General features: G+C 35.7%; 1 protein-coding gene across 6 annotated transcripts in view; it reads left to right on the top strand.

The window, feature by feature from the left end:
- The window catches only part of NEK11 (NIMA related kinase 11), an 83073-nt gene that overhangs the window by 23865 nt on the left and 40266 nt on the right, over positions 1 to 18942 (top strand). For 5 of the 6 annotated variants that reach the window (XM_050315562.1, XM_050315575.1, XM_050315550.1 and 2 more), the window contains 7 exons: positions 3792 to 3856; positions 4353 to 4479; positions 11583 to 11732; positions 11815 to 11893; positions 12406 to 12491; positions 16070 to 16189; positions 18303 to 18396. In XM_050315562.1, the coding sequence (XP_050171519.1) occupies positions 3792 to 3856; positions 4353 to 4479; positions 11583 to 11732; positions 11815 to 11893; positions 12406 to 12491; positions 16070 to 16189; positions 18303 to 18396 (721 nt within the window). The remainder of the gene's footprint in view (positions 1 to 3791; positions 3857 to 4352; positions 4480 to 11582; positions 11733 to 11814; positions 11894 to 12405; positions 12492 to 16069; positions 16190 to 18302; positions 18397 to 18942) is intronic. The other variant, XM_050315567.1, reaches the window with a different exon arrangement.

Below are 18942 nucleotides of genomic sequence, written 5' to 3'. Positions count from 1 at the left end.
TAAATTATTTGGTTTCCCAAAAAGTAGGTTAATTCTCCAGTGGAAGCAGGAATTTGATTTTCTAAACAGCATTTAATTTTCTCCATTTGAAACATAGCTATTTAATAGTACCTCTCCAGACACTTACAAATGACTTCACAGTTTTAGTTTTATTTATATGTATTTGTTTGTATAATGTGTTATTTGAGTATGCATATTAAAAATTTAGGTTTTTCTTCTTATTACTTTAGAGCCAAACACTAGCTTAAATTGGAAAGGCTTAAAAGAATTTAGAACTACTTACAGAAATTAATTTGAAATACTAAAACATAATAACAACCCTGTTTCTGTATAGAGAAGTCATTCATGATTTCTTCTCTACTGATATAGAAAAAAGCTGTAATATATGTTTGAATTATGTCCCAATGCAAAGAAAACTTTTCCCTAGAACTAGAAGCTTGAAGAGTTTGTAACCTGTGGGTTGGGACTTCCTCATGCCATTCCTTAGCAAACCCAGCTGCTGTGGATGGGTGTTTTTATTTCAGAGCAGCAAAAATTGTTATTTCTGGTTTTAAACATAGACTATTCACTTGGTTGTCCTTCTTGTACAGCTATAGTTGAACTTCCTATGCTTTTTGAAAACTCTTATGCTGGAAACTTACTTTAAACCAGGACTTTTTGACTACCTCAGGTTTTTTGTTTTCTTTTCCTGTGATAGTAAAGATTATACGGGTTAGACATTCCTGTCCATTACTTATACTTCATGAATTAAAAAAAAATGACGTAAATATCTTGTGGACATTGCGCTACCTACTGGCTATTTTGCATTATTGGAAAGATTTTTTAATTTGCAACGTGAAAGCTGACTTATCTAGAATTAAACAGATTCCATCTTCATCTGTGTTTGATATAACTAGAGAGAGAAAGAGAAGTAAGGGAGAGACAACATAGTTCAGTGGTCTTATCTAGATGGAGACAGCACGAAACCGTCATGTGGTCTCTCTGGCACACATGTAGCGCATCACACGTCAAGTGCACAAAATTAATCCCACAGCAATCAGGCAATGAGGCCATTGATTAATTTAACCTCAATTTGAATAAATCTGACCATTATGTTTTCCATCACTTTGCCAATCTTTATGAAGAATTTATGAACACAGAGATTTTTTCAAAGGGTTACCATTTATGTAAGCAGCAGATAGTACAGGATTTAGGCTTACCCAGAACCTCTTATTGCTCTACATAGTTCTTCAGATAGAGGAAAGAGAAACTAATTACTGAGTATTTCACAGTAGTAAACTATTGTGAAAGCTTTCATCAGATTCACTTGTTGCTGGTTGTGTTGCAGACAAAGCTTTATTCAAGGGTGCTGCCCACTGCTCAGTGCTTTGTCCTGTTGGTTTATGACTAAGAGACAGCAAGCAGATACTCTATTGAACATAGATGTATTTACAGCCCAATTTAGAAACTGTCCTAAAGTGTCAATTTCTATCTAAAACAATCAGTCAATAACTACTTCACTGTCTGTCAAGTTTTACTGGAGCCCATTTAATTCATGTTACCTTTATAAGTCTCTTTTGCTGCAATAAAGAAGTTGCACTCTTTCTTAAAAAGGATTTACAGTGCAGGCTCAATATTTTTTTCTTCCTAGAATTAAAATAGTTTCAGTTAAGGTTTCATCTTGTAACTTGTTTATCTTCTGATACATCATGGCAGAATATGGTGGCTTGCATTGAGAGACATCATCATGGAAAGTTCCAAAGATTCACCCCACGTATTTCTTTGTCATATTAATATGTGAAAGCATCTTATAATTATTGGTAATACAAACAATGTTCATAATAATAAGAATTTCCATCAATATATCACAAGATTATATCAACATTACATCTTAATTCAAGCTAATGTGACCCAAACACCTTCTTTTCATCTCCTTTTCAAACAATGTGCTACCAAAAGCTTTCTGGATAGTTTTTATATTTAAAGGTACCTGTTAGTAAAATAACAGATATTCAGAAAACGTTTAGGTTCAAAAATTCTGTGGTTATATTTCTAGAAAGCAGTAGTAATAGAAAAAGTTAAACCCCACCAATGCTCAACAACAATATGCAAGAAAACATATGAAAGACAAGTTCTTTCAAAGGCTCTGTGTGATAAATGGTAAGGAAAGGCTTTATGAATCTAAATTAACACAGCAAGATTTCTGTAAAACTGTGCATGTGTGTTTGTATATATATACACTTATGAAAGAATAATACATACCATCTTAATTTAATATCCTTACTGATGTAATGTATGATGAGTGTATGTGTATTGCTCAAGAAAGCTGTCAAATAGAAAGCAAATAACTTATAAACATCAGTGGAGACACACTGAATAAGACTTTTATTTTTCCCAGTGTGCAAACCTTTCTCTACAGGCATTGCTTTCAGGACACAAAATTGAAAGAAAAAAATTGAAGAAAAAATTGCTATAGGAAGCATAAAAAACTCTTTACTTAGACCCATTAAAAAAATATATTTCTTTTTCATGCCCAGTCTATGTACATACTGCAATGGCTTCTAGTATTATTTTTCATGGGGTTTTTTCCATTTGTGAACTGAATTTAATATTTCTCTTCTTGCAGAAATTATTTTCAAATGAGTTGTGGACTTAATTGTGTATTGAAATTGTTCTTCAGAATGCATATTTTTTATTCTTAATATAGAAACTATTTTGAAAATAATTTCATTATGCCAATGCATAAGATTTTAATAGTTCAGTCAAATTTGAGATAATCCTTGAGGATTGCTCAGGAAAAATTAAAATCGGTTACTATATTTGTTTTTCCTGTCCCAATCTCAAGAATCTTAGACATGAGTTGCTTCCTTTACATGATGTAAATGGCTGAATGACTAATGTATTTGTATTAGCAAATACAGTTTCTGTAGCCAGTATGTATCAAATGCCTTTCTAACCTCCTCCTGAGCAGAGCTGATAATGAATCCTCTGTGTTGTTAGCAGTCATTTTAAAAGTGGATGAATTCTAGTTTAGTTGAAGTTATAGGGAACAGTGCTTTTGGAAGCATTATTGACAAGAATTAGTTGAGAACATGTTTTGTAGAGGTGTTCTGTTTTCCTAAGGGGCTGCAGAATTACTGTCACACATGTAAGATTTCTAGAAATGGAAAAGATTCTGTATATCCTTAAATGCTGTGTAGCTTATCATGTTGTTTCAGGCTTTGATGGAAAAATAAGTCTGCAAAAGCTACTTGTTCTTTTCCTTTTCATCTCTGTCTTTACTGTAAAGTTCTTTTGTCTTCCACACTGTTACTGTAAAAATTGAACGACTAGCCTAGTCTATATACATATTTGTCTTTCAAGTAATACTTTTTCTCCAAAGGAGAGTTCCCTGAGCTTTGAGAATCTCTTACTGTTGTTTTTCTCATCACTTATTCTCTTGTGAGACATCTCGTTCTCCTGGCAGAAAATAAGACTTAATGCTTTTAAGACAAGTCAGATGGGAAGACTTGCCTTTCTGCCTTCCTCTGCAGCTCATGCCAAGTCTGTATCTGTATTCTTAAGCTGGGATCCCCGGGTACGTTTTTATTATCCTGGCTGCTTAGGCTCTCATCCTGCATATGGGTACCTGTGAATGCACCTCTGTGTTTATATGAAGCTCCTTAGTACCATTGCCTGTGCATTGTCACTTGCAGAATTAGCCTGTAGCAGTGGTGGGCTAGCCTTTTGGAAAAGGTAAATACTAGAAATACTTAATACATGACTGTGAATGCTTCCAGTTGGATGAGGTTGAATTTCCTTTTGTATTCCAGACGGATACTTCACAGGGATTTGAAAGCGAAGAATATATTTTTGAAAGATAATCTTCTTAAAATTGGTGAGATTTCCATACTTTTTTAAAGGTATGTTTTTGGTATGATAGAACAGTCTAGCAGATGTTTTGTCAATAAAGAGATTTTAAAAAATCATGTCTGAAATAACATTTTGATTTGTGGTTAAACATTTCTTAGACAGTCAGACACAGGAGAGGCGGTGAAATTTCTAGCCTTGAAGGTACTTCAAGGTTGACTGGACCTGGACCTGAACAGCCTCATGAAACTTGCTTGCAGCCAGGGATTTGACGTGGGTGGCCTTGTGAGACCTCTTTAAATCCACATAGTTCTGTGATGTTATGCCTTTGTGGTGTTTTTATTTTGAAGAATTACAGAAAATCAGTTTTTCCATTGTTTTAAATACTGCCTGGGTTGTTGTTGTTTTTTTGGTTTTTTTTGTTTGTTTTTTTTTGATGTACAGTTATTTCTAACAATAAACAGAAAAAGTTTATATCATATAGATTTATATTAATAAATTATTGGGTTTGCTTATATTTTTAGGAGACTTTGGAGTTTCCTGTCTTTTGATGGGTTCATGTGACCTGGCAACCACATTTACTGGGACACCACACTACATGAGTCCAGAAGTACTGAAGCACCAGGGATATAACACAAAATCTGATATTTGGTGAGTAGTCAGCTATTTTAGTTTGATTAGGTATTTATTTTCTAGGTCAGCATTTGATGTTATTTAGGAATTACTCTTTTTTATTTTTTTTAAAGACTTTTTCAGTAGGGTGCTTACACTACTCCACTAAAACTATTTTGGGACATTTGAATCATATGTTGCCAATCTGAAGCCTTTTCCTTAATATTAGCATGTAGTTTGCTGTTACTCTGGGTTGTCTGGGACTTTAAAGATGAGAAAGTTTCAGGTCCAGTCTCTGACATGGTACAGGATGATTGTAGGACAAGCTCAGGTTTTGCTAGGAAGGGGGAAATCTCTTTTTTTCTCACATTGAGATAGATGAATTGAAAGAAGCAACTTTCTGTGAAGCTTCTAAGTGGATGAGCAAAGAGTGACTCCTGGCTGAGAGGATAGCAGAAGGACCTTCTTAGGAACTGAATTGAAAAATATTGGCAAATGTTAAAAGGAAGAAAGCACTTGGAAGTGGAGTTGAAAATGAGAATAACTGTGGTGTTAGAACAGAAGCAAAAAAGCACTCTGTTTTAGGACAGGTTCAAAAGTAGAAAGAAAAGTGTCAGTGCTGCACTTAGCTGGCACAAATTCTTGAGATCAGGACTTCTGAAGTGATGATTAAAGAATGAAGTTGAGAAGCCAAGATCTTTTGAAAGACTTTAGGAAACTTTTAGGTGTGCAGGCACTCTTGCAAGCCAAGATGAAAAATGATTTTTTTTTGGAATGGGGAAAATATCTGGTTTGTTTATATGTGTGTCCTAAAACATCTCATGTTTTAAGACTATAGTTAAAGCTATTAGTGGTTTTTTTTTTATTCTGTCATAGTATTTTTATATGTAAGGGGCTTTGTTTCTTTTATGAGGTGTTTTAGTTGTCTGGTTTTTTTTTTTTTCTGTAGGTGTGCATATCAGAAGGTTCATTTTTATAAATATTTCAAATCAGGAAAAATTCCTTTGTAAAACATTTGGCCACTGAAATATAATGTTTTTTACTTGATAATTTACTCTAGTTTCAGTTCAGTTCTGCCTTTTCAGAGTATACTTGTGACTGCAGGATATAATTCTAAAAGTGGAGAGCAATCATCTATACTTTCAAATGATAGCAACCATTTTTCACAGCTAACACATTCAGTCCAGTCAACAGATGTGTCATGAATCTCATCTCATGGTCTGTGTAGCTGACTGCTATGGATTTGATGTCGGATTCTCTCTAGTTCATCTGTATCAAAACAAATGCCAGTTAATACACGTCGTCAATAAAAATATATTGAGAGAAGATTTCAAGAGATGTCAAAACAAGTGAATAGACAGGGAAGCCTGCCTTTTGTGCTCTTTTGATGTAAGGAATAATTGCTTTTGTTGCAGTTGAAATGGAATGTAAAATACATGTTTAAGTTCTGTTTGTGGTTACTAGCATCAATTCGTGTAAGTCGTTGAAGTTGTACAGAGGAAATGCAAGCAGAGTTTGGTCCAATATTTTTAGAAATTATTTTTATAAATTTCGAAATTTACAAAAACACAGAAAAAAAAGACCCCCACCCCAAACTCAGTAGCTACTAGCTTTCTGCTATACTTTATGCATTTTGTAATCTTTCTAAAGCATGACCAAGAGCACTTATCTGAGAGTGGAACTGCCTTCAGTACAAGCTTCATGGCCCTCACTGTAGGGGCATTAAGGACGAAGCGTGCCCTGATTCACCAGTTCTCCAGCCTACAAATCCCTTCTTTTTTTGAGCCAGGAAACTCTTTTTCATCAGGACTCTCATAGTTTCATCTTTTATTTTTTAAATAATGATTTTATTTGATTTTTTTTTTTTTTTCATTTTCCCCATTTAACAGGGCCCAAAAGACAAGAGGTCCCTGAACATACAAGGGAACCCACCCTGGAGGCTCCAGATGAGATCAAGTCCTTGGGCCAGTGTGCAGCAAGTTCAATTCCTCACAGAGAATCATACTCTCATAGAATGGTTTGGGTTGGAAAGGACCTTAAAGACCATCTATTTCCAAACCCCTGCCATGGACAGGGACACCTTCCACTAGATGAGGTTGCTCAAAGCCCCATCCTCAACCTGACCTTGAACTCTCTCTCAGTTTGAAGCCATTCTTCCTTGTCCTATCACTACACGCCCTTGTAAAAAGTCTCTCCCTGGCTTTCTTGCTGGCCCCCTTGTGTACTGAGAGGCTGCTCTGAGGTCTCCCTGGAGCCTTCTCTTCTCCAGGCTGAACAACTGCAGCTCTCCCAGCCTGTCTTGATAGGAGAGTTGCTCCAACCCTCTGGTCATCTTCGTGGTCCTGCTCTGGACTTGCACCAACACGTCTGCATCCTTCTCATCTTGAGGGCCCAGAGCTGGATGCAGTACTCCATGTGAGGTCTCACAAGAGGGAAGGATTGCCTCCCTCAGCCTTCTGGCCACACTTATTTTGATGCAGCCCAGGACACGATTCGGTTTCTGGGCTGCAAGCACACGTTGCTGAGCCATGTTGAGCTTCTCATCAATCAACATCCCTCAAGTCCTTCTCTTCAGGGTTACTGTCTTTCTCTGCCCAGTCTGTTTTTATGACCTAAGTGCAGGATCTTGAAATTTGCCTTGTTGTACTCCATAAGGTTGGCATGGGCCCACCTCTCAAGTCCATCACAGTCCCTCTGGATGGCATCCCTTACCTCCAACATGTTGATGATACCACACAGCTTGTTATTGTCAAACTTGCTGAGGATACACTCAATCCCTCTCTCCATGTTGGTGACAGTGGTTTAAACAGTACTGTGTACTGACCCCTGAGGAATGCCAAGGAGTTGCCCAAGTCTTTTATATATACCTGAAGTGATGTTTTCTCTTCAGACTTGTCATTCCAATCTCTAGCAGGACTTAAAATATTCAGAATTACAAGGGTTCTATGTTAAATGTAAGATAATGTAAAATATCTTCTGCAGAAGACAGTTAAGTGCTATCTTACTGTGTTATCAGGGTTCTCTCACTGTTCACTCCAGTTAATCGTTGTTCATTGGAAAGACCTTAATTTATTAAGCACATTAATGATGGGCTCTAAAGACACATTGTGCTTTTCATGTTCACTTGCATGTTCTGGAACTGGCTCTTCAAAACTGGCTTGAATATTCATAGTGCAGCAGCTGGTGTGAGAAGTATTGTCCTTTATAACCCAAGGTCAGTAGATGGGAAAAAGCTTCATGTTTTTCAGTTTTTACATGTGGAAGTTCTGCAGTCTGGTGTTTCTCCTTTCCATGTGAGGAGCTTCCTCAGGCAGCTGGTCTCAGTTCAGCAGTTCACCAACCCCTCTACCCATCAGTACTTCCCCCTAAAAGCCAAAGCAGTGCCGGCAGCTGAGCTGAGACAGTGACTAACCCAAGAGTCCAGGGCAGGTCGGGAATCAGTCAGTGACGTGTGTGTGTGCAAGTGGTAATTGGGCTCACTGGTACACCAGCACAGTGTGACCCAGAGACACTTCTGTGCCAGTGTCCTGGTGTCCCTTCCTGGCCTTATGCACTGCATGGTGGGACCAGTGCTGGTGCTGGGGGTTGGCAGGAATTCCCATGGCACCAGCGCTATGGCATGCATTTGTCTGGTCAAGCAAACTGAAGCAAACAGTTACCAGCAATAACATTTCCCTCTTCTTTTCAAGAATATGAACATATAAGGTAACTTTTAACATCCAGGAACTTTTCAATGGATTTGTTCATATTGTATGTTAGAAATTATCTCAGGGACAAAAATTATAACAGAAATACTTGTTGAAAAACAAATGCTTTTTTCCCCTTTCTTCCAAAGTAATGTCACAATTGCATGTAAAGCCGTTGTACATAAATTGGGCTACCTACATCACAGATCTTGTGACTTTGATTTATCGTGCTTGCTTGTCTGTGCTTTTCCTCCGGGTTGTCTTTTTCTTTAATATTAGCAATCCAAAAATGGCTTGTTTGTTTGTTTGTTTGTTTGTTTTGCTGCCAAATTTTATGTGGATTAGTTACCAAAAACAGCAGTAAACTAGTGAAGACAGTGGCTGATATAGTTGTGATGGTATGTGAGTACTTAGAATCATACATTATCTCAGGTTGGACGGAGCCCATAAGAATCATGGAGTCCAATTCCCTGCTCCTCACAGGACTACCAAAAACTAAATCATAGGACTAAGAGCATCATGTTCATCATGCTTCATGGCAGCTTCCTTCTGTACATGGTGATAGAATTTGTGTCCACCCTCTATTTTCCAGCCACTCTACTGACACTGTTCAAGTAGGAGCAATGTTGAGGCTGGGGAAGACAGCCAGCATGGGGTTCTCATTTAAGGGCTGATGAGTGAATATGAAGAAATTAAATTCAGAAACATGTTCCTCGTATTCCTCTGAAGCCAACAAACTGAAGACCTTCTGCTATGATCAGACTGAGAGATGTAAGCCACAAGGGTAAATCCATTTACATTATTGGCTTTTGGAGCTGAATTTAAAAGTTAACTTGGATCTTACAGCCTTGGAACAGCTGTAAGACATTTTTTACAAAAAACATCAAAAGATGTTAAAAGGACAAGAATGCTTGTGCAAACATTTAGCACCAAAAACCTCAGAGTGGTTTCTCCTGAGAAGGAAAAGGTACGGGTCTGTCAGTCAAGGTTGTAGAGAACACACTGAAGCCTGTCCAGATGATCCATTTTATGATGTAATTAAGCATAAGCAGCTGCAATGTGAACTAGTCATACAACAATTTTACTAAAGTTATGTGCTGTTTAGGAACTTTGTCAAACGTGTTTATGAATATACGGAGTCGTCAAAACCAAATGTGTTGGCTGGATGGTTTAATGACTATTTTAGAATTTTATAACATTGGCAATTATGTAGGCTGAGATTATAAAACTAATTAAATTATATGTCTGGATCATGTGCAGATTACTTATGGGAATAAGGAAGACATTTTCTCTTGCTCCTTACAAGGTGCTTAGACCAGAAATGTAGAAACACAGCTGAGTTTTGAGGCAAAAGCTTGGTGCAATTGCAGCTCAGCAGCTCTCCTGAGAAGAAATAAGCTTGCTCTGGGACCCAGAGCAGCGTTTCTCAGCTTAGGAGATATTTATTTAATTTCAAAGATTTGTATCCTGCACTAAAAACTTTATTCCTTTCCCCTCATTTTGCCTTCCCTCCCCCCCCCTATATTTATGTTTCGTGGGGCAGATGGAGATTTCCCTGGGTAGCCTTGTTCACGGCCCTGGCTGCAACAGAGTGCCCTGGGCATTCTTTTCATCCTTCTCCAAAGCCTCAGGTGTAGTCAGAGTACTAAACTAGATGAATAAATCAGCTTCCCCGATGTGGCAAATCCTATGTTCCTAATGGCTCATTAAGCAATTTTTAGCTGCCAGAATCAAGCAGCCTCCAAAACAGATTGATTCTGCAAAAAGAAGTTATAGTACAGTCTGTCAGGTTGGGATTTTCCTTCATTTTTTTTTTTCTTCTCTCTGGCTGGTTTCCATATTTATTTGATGCTATGTGTGTAGGGGTTTTTTCGTTGTTCTTTTTGTTTTAAGTATTTTCTCATGTAGTAATTATTTTGTTTCAGAATTTGAACATACATCATAAATATAGATCATCATTTGTGTGTTACTGTTTACTGATTTTGGAAGTTTGAAAGCTGTTTGACAGTTAAATCTTTAAAAAACTAGGCAATTATTTATGTACTTCATTAGTTGGTCTTTAGGCAGTCCTTAGCATAAATTCACTGGTAATTGTTTTCACATAATGCTTGAAAAGTACCGGTGAGTGGAGCACCCCATTCTCTCTCTTCTTCCCTATTTGCACTGTATGTAGACCCTGTGTTTCAGCTTTAAAATTATTTGCTCTGGTTCTTTTAGTGCTAGAAGGATCAAACCAATTCTTCTCCTTTAACCAGAATGAATAATTGAAACTTTATTCACTGTTTGCTTTCAAAGATAATGTTTATATCCTTTTCCTGAAAGCCATTCACCTGTACGTACTTCTAATTATTATCACTATGCTTTATTTTCTTACTACTTCTGTGAATTATAAATACCACAGTCAAATACTACATTCAGATATTTAAGTTGGTCTTGACCTGTGTCTGGCTCTCACCAGCATTTTCCATGACCTTGATCAAGTCAGTTCTCAGTGTCTCAGCTCTCCTGAGTGTAAACTGGAGGTAACACTGATCATCCTTCAAAGCCTTGAAAGATCAACACCACTGTTTTTTAAAAAACACTTGTCAGACAGAACCTGGTTGAAGTGCAAACTGTTATAAATAGTCATTATATAAATTATTATGAGAGCGTTTATTTTAGAATGTTCAACTTGCTGATTTTTTATGATTGCCATTAGGATTGGTGGATAGGGTGATGGTAAAGCAAAAGGCCTTTTAAAATTGTTTGCAATCTTTCTTCCTGGTTTTTAACTATTTAAAACTGACACTGGTTCTTAGCCAGGTCTCCAGAACTACATGTTCAGATTTCTTATATGTTCTCCAAATAAAATTTTGAGGAAATTTAGTTTTAGATGTTGCAATACGATGCTCTCACCTAAAGTTCCTTATTTCTTTGAGTACAAACTGATTTCCTAATCTATTTTGAATATGTGACCAAGTGAGTGAAATCACACCAGAAGACATTTCTGTTATTTGAAACTGGCATTATTTAATTTGAACTTGAATTTTAGCTTCAGTCTGTTGTCAGAAATTAATTTGCAAAACCAATTTAACCAAACCTATGCCCAAACACTACTAAACTGTTTTCTGAGTCAGTCACTAATTAAAAATTTGTATTCTTTACTTTACTCTTTAATGATTGCTTAAGGTAGTTCATCTAATGGGTTTTTACTTTATTTTTACATATATATATATATATGAATATGTGTATTTATATATAGAATCTGTAGAAATAGAATGTTGAGTTATCCTGTTTATAAATTTATCAATTTGTGACCTGCATAAAAATATTTTAGATGAAAAGGATACTATGATAATGAAATATCCTTCCCTGGAGAAAAGGGCATACGATTGGGATTTTACTTACTGTAATATCAGTATGCATGCTACTTTCAAAAATATTGCTTATGCTATTCCTATTTGTTTATTTTTCAAGGTCTTTGGGATGCATTTTGTATGAGATGTGCTGTATGAACCATGCATTTACTGGACAGAATTTTTTGTCTGTTGTGATAAAAATTGTGGAAGGTGATACACCTTCTCTTCCTGATAAATATCCAAGCAAACTGAATGCTCTGCTCTGCAGGTATATGATTTTCTTGCTTAGTGGGTTTTTCAGTTAGTTTGAAAAATCGCTGAATTATTAATTTTGTTTTTTGATGTTCCAGCATGTTAAATAAGAATCCTTCTTTGAGACCAGCAGCAGCTGAGATCCTAAAGACCCCTTATATTGATGAACAACTAAAGGTGTGTAAGGAAAACTGATAGCTGTACACTTATCATTTGAGTATGCATTTTGCAGAAACAGAATGGAAACAAGGAAAACATGCTGAGAAAAAATAATTAGATAGCAGTTCATGGGAACATTAACCCAGGGGACTTTCAGAGCTGTATTACAAATATGACTGAGGGAGTGAGGCAGTGAGAAATGAAGCCCTTGTCACTTGATATGCTGAATGTATCTCCTCTTAAATGCTATGAGCAATAAGGAAAACAGAGATTTATGTGTAGCAAGTGCAGATCATTTAGGCCTGGGTATATATATATATCTAAACTGTTCTGGTTAGTAATAATTTTAATAAAAACCAGTGCATCTTGCTCTTTTGGCTGCAGGGTATATATTATTTGGCTTTAGAAGAAGGTGGGGAAGGAAACTGTGTAGTCAGGTTTTACATTAGGACTGTATTGGGTCATAGCTGAAGAGTCTGGATAACTTTAGCATCAACTGTTGACACCCCTTCTATTTTATTTCCTTGCAGAAAATACAGTTCGAATTCACAAACATGACTGTGAAAGAAAAGGCACTTAACTGGCAGAAAGATACTGCTTCTGTTTTTGATGCTGTGTAAGTATTTTTAACAGTTTTATAGGCAGCAGTATATGAAATTACGGTGTTGCCAAGTAATATAATTAATACTTCTGTTAATCTTATAGTGCTTTATATTCAGAGGGACCCATTCCCCAGAAACACAGAAGAGAAACCACATTAGTAAGGCACATAATTTGTGGATCAAATATTTTTATTATATGACTGTGTGAATTGTGCATGCATGTGTAGTATATGCTTATGTTAATTTAGTACAAATTGGTATGTAAATTATGACCTTTGTCTTTAAATTTTGAAGGCTTAAGTCGTCATTTTAGTTATGTCAGGATCGTTTATAGTGCTATTGTCTCTGTACCTGTTAATAATTGAGTGTGAAAGCTATGTTTCCTAAATGACACTAAGCTAAAAAGCATAAACTAATATTCATCTAATAAATTTTTAGGATACTATTATATTTGTCTTGTAACTATAGTGAGAAATTAAGGCTAGTGATATTTCTTGGCTCTAACATCAGTAATGTCTTTGCACATAATCTCTCTCAGGCACTGAATATATTTTAAATTATTTAATTGCATTAAATTACAATGCTGCAATGTTTAAAGCGAATGTCTGCACAGGCAATTTAATTTTGCCTTTGTAAATTAGCTCTTCAGTTTCATTGGCAGCTGGATCTCCCCTTTGCTTCCAGTCCCTGAGTTTTCTGCACAGGTTTTGCTCAGTTAGAAGCTAACATGCTCAGAATCAGGAGTTTGTAATCCTGTGAGGAAGCAATGGACACCCTTGTTTCTTGTTTCCTCTGAATAACTTTCAGTTCTTTAACAGCTACCTGAAATGTCTTTTGATTATTAGGGAACAGCAATAAAGAAACCCACACTCCAGTCCAGGATTAGCAGTGCTTTTGAGTCAATAGGCCTTTCCCTTATGGTTTTTTGTGACCTCAGCTCTAGGACCAGGACCCACAGTTTTGGCAGTTGTGGTCACTTTGCAGGTGCTGCCAATTTTGCTGCTTGCAATCATCCCTTCAGAAGAGGTGACCGTCTTCAGCTTTTCCAAATAAAGTGTTGTTTACAATCACTTGTAGGAAGAAAGCAGAGTACAGACAGTTGAACTCACAAAATCTTCTGTACATCATTTTATCCAGTATAAGTACTGGTAGTGTATCTGTAGGGTCTCATCTCTACAAATTATGGTTTGGTTTTCTGTCCTGTTGCTTCTGTCTCTTGTTGACAGATAAGTCTGTGTCTTTTTGTGAGACCAAAGCTCTCTGTTTTGGCATGAATAGGTACCTTTAATATAAATAGGTTGTTGAACTTTGCAAGCATTGATGTAAAATCAAACAATATATACTCTATACATTCAAGTTGTTTCAATTAACTTTGAGAAGACTCCTGCCTTTTCAAATTAAATACAGTTAAGTACAGAGAAGTTCCTCAGAGATATACCATAAAGAGTTTTGGGGCACTGAAATCTTGCCCAAATATTATGCCAACAGTATCTGGATTATATTGAGTATTTAACGCTTACTGAAACATAGAGTATGAGAATCTCCAAGAAACTTTTAATCCATGCCTTTATCTTGTGAGTGCAAGATTTCAAATTTTCTGTGTCTACCAAAAAGATTGCAGCTGTTTTAAGGAAGCAGTGTAGTTACCTGCCCAGTATATACTCCGACTTAAAATACCCCCATGCTTCTAGAACAGACTGATAAAACCAATTTCTATTGTTTGTAATATATACTAAGTTCTATACCTGATGCATTGTCATTATTTTGAATATATTCTGGTTTTACACGTTTATTAAAACATTCTGGTTATATTTTTTATTAAAAGGAAATAGAAACTCAGCTGCTGCCATGCAGAGGTCCAGAGTTCCCATAAATTAAATGACAACTGCTTTTGTTTGAGCATGGAAATTTACCTGGAAATTTTAAAATTCAAGACATAAATGTGAGGAGAAAAAAAAAATCCTAGGAGAAGCTTCCCTATAAATTACCCTAACATGTGCTACAGTCTGATTATTTTTGTCCAAGTATTTGAAATATGCAAAAATTCATGATCTTATTGTGACTTTCATTGTACTTATGAGAACACTAGCTGTCTGTATTGCTACGGGTAAGCAAAATGCCAAGTAATTTCTGCAATTCCCAGATCTAAAGAGGTAGGTAAAATGAACTAAAAGAACCTGAAAAAAATGATAGAAAGTGGAAAAGAAGAGGAGAAAAAATTTAAGCGTAGTGAATTCTCCACATCTACTGTAATGGATCAATACTCTGGTCCCAGTGAGCGTACAAAGTTTCTTGTAATGGTGTCCTTTGCAACCATTGCTACTTTATATTTTAAATTTTTCAAAAATACTACAATATTACTTTCTTCTCACCAGGAATTCTTTTAGCCATTTATGATTAAGTCTAGTTTCTTCTAGTAAAGGCCTCTGATGGCTTACTTTATTCGGGTCCCATGCAATTCATAAATTTTAAATGTTTAAGTAAGCATGAAGCTGTACAAGTTCAGCTTTGACTTGAATGAAAAAATGGGGTTTTTCCCCAAGAGATTCTTATAATTTAAAGTTTTTTACAGAGGACAAGAAATATGTCTACATTATTCATACTTGAAGAGTTAGTTCCATTCTTATGAATAATTGAACTCTTCTTGTCTGTGTCCTTAATATTTCATATTTCACACTAATATTCATATCTTTGCATTATTTGAAAAGCATAATGAAATGTTCTCTGCTCATTTATTAAAATCCTGATTTCAAAATGATAGTCCAAAAGGAGTGTTACAATTTGTGTGGTTACAAACCTGGCTCTTAGATTATCAGAAGTGAATTTATCTCATAAGGGCAAAAATAGTAATTTGAAATTAATACTTGTTATCATAAATACATGACAAATATATATTGGTGTAAGTGAAAATGACTACCAAGGCATTTCAAACTATGGTTGAATTTCTGTAATTGCTGTAACATGTGAGATAAAAATCTGAGGTTAGTATCCTTTTTTGGGTAAAGGACTAATATTGCTCTCCTCTGTTGATAAATACAGCTGAAATACGTAAGTCAATAATTCATGCACACCTTTCAGAGATGGTCTGTGGAGACCATTTCACCAGTGAATTGTTATTATCGATTAGGACCAGAAACTCAAAAGGACAACATGATAATTATATCTGTCATTAAAGACTCATTAATATTCTCCTTTATTCTAGACAGCTTGAAACAATCAATGTAAAATGTACAAGCAATATTGCTTTTTTCTGTGGCTCTCATTTAGAGACTGCCTGTGTACTTTGAATAGGTCCAATAATGAAGCCTGACAGGGTAAATATTTCACTGTACTTCAACATTTATTCTTCTAAGGGGATAACTTTACCTTTTTCATCCTCCCCTGAAATGATTCACATTCTTCACAAATCCAAGTTTAAATATTTCAATTTAGAAGAGGCTTTACTGTCCAAACTAAAGTCTATTTAGTCTGTTATAGTTCCACTGATTTTCTAATTACTCCATTTGAAATGTCACTGTGTTTCAATATCAAACCAAAATAGTGAATATTTACATTTTTATATGAAGATGGGTTTGCACATGTTTCATTTCAGGCAGAGGAAAGTTCATTTGCAAACTCTGCAGGAACTGTCTGAAGTGCAGAAAATGACTCCACGGGAACGAATGCGGCTGAGAAAGTTAAATGCTGCAGATGAGAAAGCAAAGAAGTTGAAGTAAGCTGTGCCCAAACCATGCAATTTTCTCCATCCAACACTCTAACGAGAGAGTTAGAATTGTCAAGGTAGAAATAAAAATAGAAAGGGTCTTCAGCTACTCAAAGTGAATGGGGATTTTGGATGACAGTAAATCACAGTAATTATTTATGTAGGAAAGAAGTTGGAATATTAGCCCAAAACTGGTACTTTGAGCACTGTGTTTCTGGTTAAATAAGTATATGAGAGATTTTCAGATGTGTTACAATACGAGACCTTTTTTTACTGACTTGTTATTTTAAGAATTAAATGGTTTTAGGAGCTGGACATTTAGTTACAATCCAGCTTTTGTCAGTTGTTTTGGCCTCAGAGGTTTTCCGATACAAGTTAATAGCTCAGAGAATAGTCTTATCAAAGGATCAAACAAGGGTAATAGTTGTGTTATAAAGGCTTTATGATTTCTGGTTTTTTGTTAAGTGAGTGAGACATAATAAGTGGGTTTGGAGGACATTATGTACTGATTCTGATGGAGTACGAGAAACAGCTGGAAGGCTATATGTCTATGCATGTTGGTTAGTTTTTGTGTTTTTTTTTTAAACCAGAATATACTGTTTTGATGACACATTTGATATTTTCCCAGTTAAAAATATTCAAATATACAATTTGGCGGGAATGAAAATTGGAAGAGCACCACAGTAATTTGTAAATAATTTTTAATGTTTTCTTCTAAAGCATTTTTCAAAGTGCAATGTAAATAAACAAATATTTTTTCAGTATTTATAGAGGCTAATAGAGGGAATAATTATTTTTGATCACTAGAATTGGCATCTTAACCCTATTGTGCCAAAGCATGTCAGCAATTCAGTAAGATAAGGATGTCCTCATACAGAAAAATATTGTGTACTGACATGAAGTTGGAATTTATGGCCTCAGAAACTCTGCAGCTACATATACCTGCAAATAATAATAGTTGCAGTTGAACAACTGTGTTCTGTAAAATCACATCCTAACAATACTTGAGCCACTTTGTGACCCCCATGCCCAAAACCTAGAAACTAAGAACTAAAGGCTTTCATGTCCTTTTGGAAAATATTGTCTGAAGACCATTTGTGTTTGACTGAAACCATTGCATTTGGTACATACATTTATTCTCATTTTAGAAAGAAAACTCCTTGAATTGAAGCCATTGTATAAAAAGTATTAAATTTAACACCTCTTCTGTCTGGTGTTTTCAGTAATATAGTAGGCCAATTCTTGTACCAATATGAAATTTATAAATAGGATGTCACTCTCACTTGTTTAAAGTGAATGGAGATTAGGAAGTAATACTAATTGCAGGATAGATCTAGTTTGCTTTTCATTTTCTTTGCTTTGCTTTTCTTTTTCTTTGCTTTCTTCCATTTTGGTGTATTCTATCGAGATTTTCATTGGGATTTTTTTCCTCCCAACAACAAAATTAAATGTATTTGTTTTGTAATATAAAGGCAACATTAATATTCAAACCTTGTCAGTCATTAATCATTAAAATGGGTCTACATGGAGCTCTAGATTATTCTCAGCTACTCTGGCTGAAAATATTTGAAACAACACAAAAATTATACCTTCTCAGACTGGAGATCTGCTTTGAGCAGTACAAATCTAGAGATGGATGGGAAGGGAATATAGTTACAGGAACTGGAAAAACTGGGAAAACTCAGTGCTTAATGTAGCTTTTAGTGCTTAATGTAGCATATGCCTTCAGTTGTTCCTATGCAGGAAACCACAATTACCAACTCCCCCATATGAAGCATTCAAAGCACACACAATGTTGCATGCCTGTCTACAGCTGAAAGGTCCCTGCACTACACAGTGGAATAAAGCCCAAAGTATTTAAGACCTTTGGAAGAAATAAAAAAGACTGGAACTAGTAATTTACTAATTCTTAATTGTATTATGCAAGTTGCAAAAGTAAAATATAAGAGTGTTTGGAAATAAGATATGAAATCTCTTCGAGTTAATGAAAGCCAGCCTTATCTTTAGTACACGCCATGAATGTTTACCTACATGGGAATTTCATTGTGGAATCTGCTTTTAGAAGATCCCTTTGTGCACACCCTGCTATCACATCCTAAACACAAGCATTCTGTATTTACAGACAGCTGGCAGAAGAAAAATATCAAGAAAATGTCAAAAGAATGCAAGATTTCAGGTCCCGTAATTTTCAGCAGCTGAATGTCAACATCCTACGTGTAAGTATGGGCCATTGGTTTGGAGGCCTCGTTTATGTGCATCCAGTGTACAACACTTTTCTGTTTCCCACATGCTTTTATTAGCACTAGAGGCACAGTCCTGTTCTGATCAAAGTATGGACTGCTTCGTTGAACCTGTGGGAAAGTGCATTCAATTATTCATATATGGTTCAACAGGCTCTCTATTCATCGCAAAAATTTCTTACATCACCCTTAAAGCTAAATCTGCTCTCTGAAATTTTCCTACTGGTTATGTGGCATCAAAGTTCAAAATACATTCATTTTCAAGATGTTTAGAATTGTAATCCTTTTAACACTAATTTGGCAAGGCTGGGCGTTCTTTTCATTTGGTTGAGAATATTAACACTTCAACTGGTTTTTTAGTAAAAATGAATCTTGGAATGACTCCCAGTGTAAATTGTTGTCTTTGCTTTTAAACTATCTGCAACAGAAGATGGGCTTGTTCAATTCTAGCACCACACCTTATTGTAGAGAGAACAGTGTCCATTTGGAGACAGTCAATGAAAGCATCACAGAAATAATGAG

The sequence above is a fragment of the Myiozetetes cayanensis genome, unplaced genomic scaffold, assembly GCF_022539395.1.
Source record: "Myiozetetes cayanensis isolate MyiCay16 unplaced genomic scaffold, myiCay2020 scf1, whole genome shotgun sequence".
Classification (NCBI taxonomy): Eukaryota; Metazoa; Chordata; class Aves; order Passeriformes; family Tyrannidae; genus Myiozetetes; species Myiozetetes cayanensis.
The sequence above is the reverse complement of the archived record's forward strand: the minus strand, read 5'-3'. Positions and strand labels throughout refer to the sequence as shown.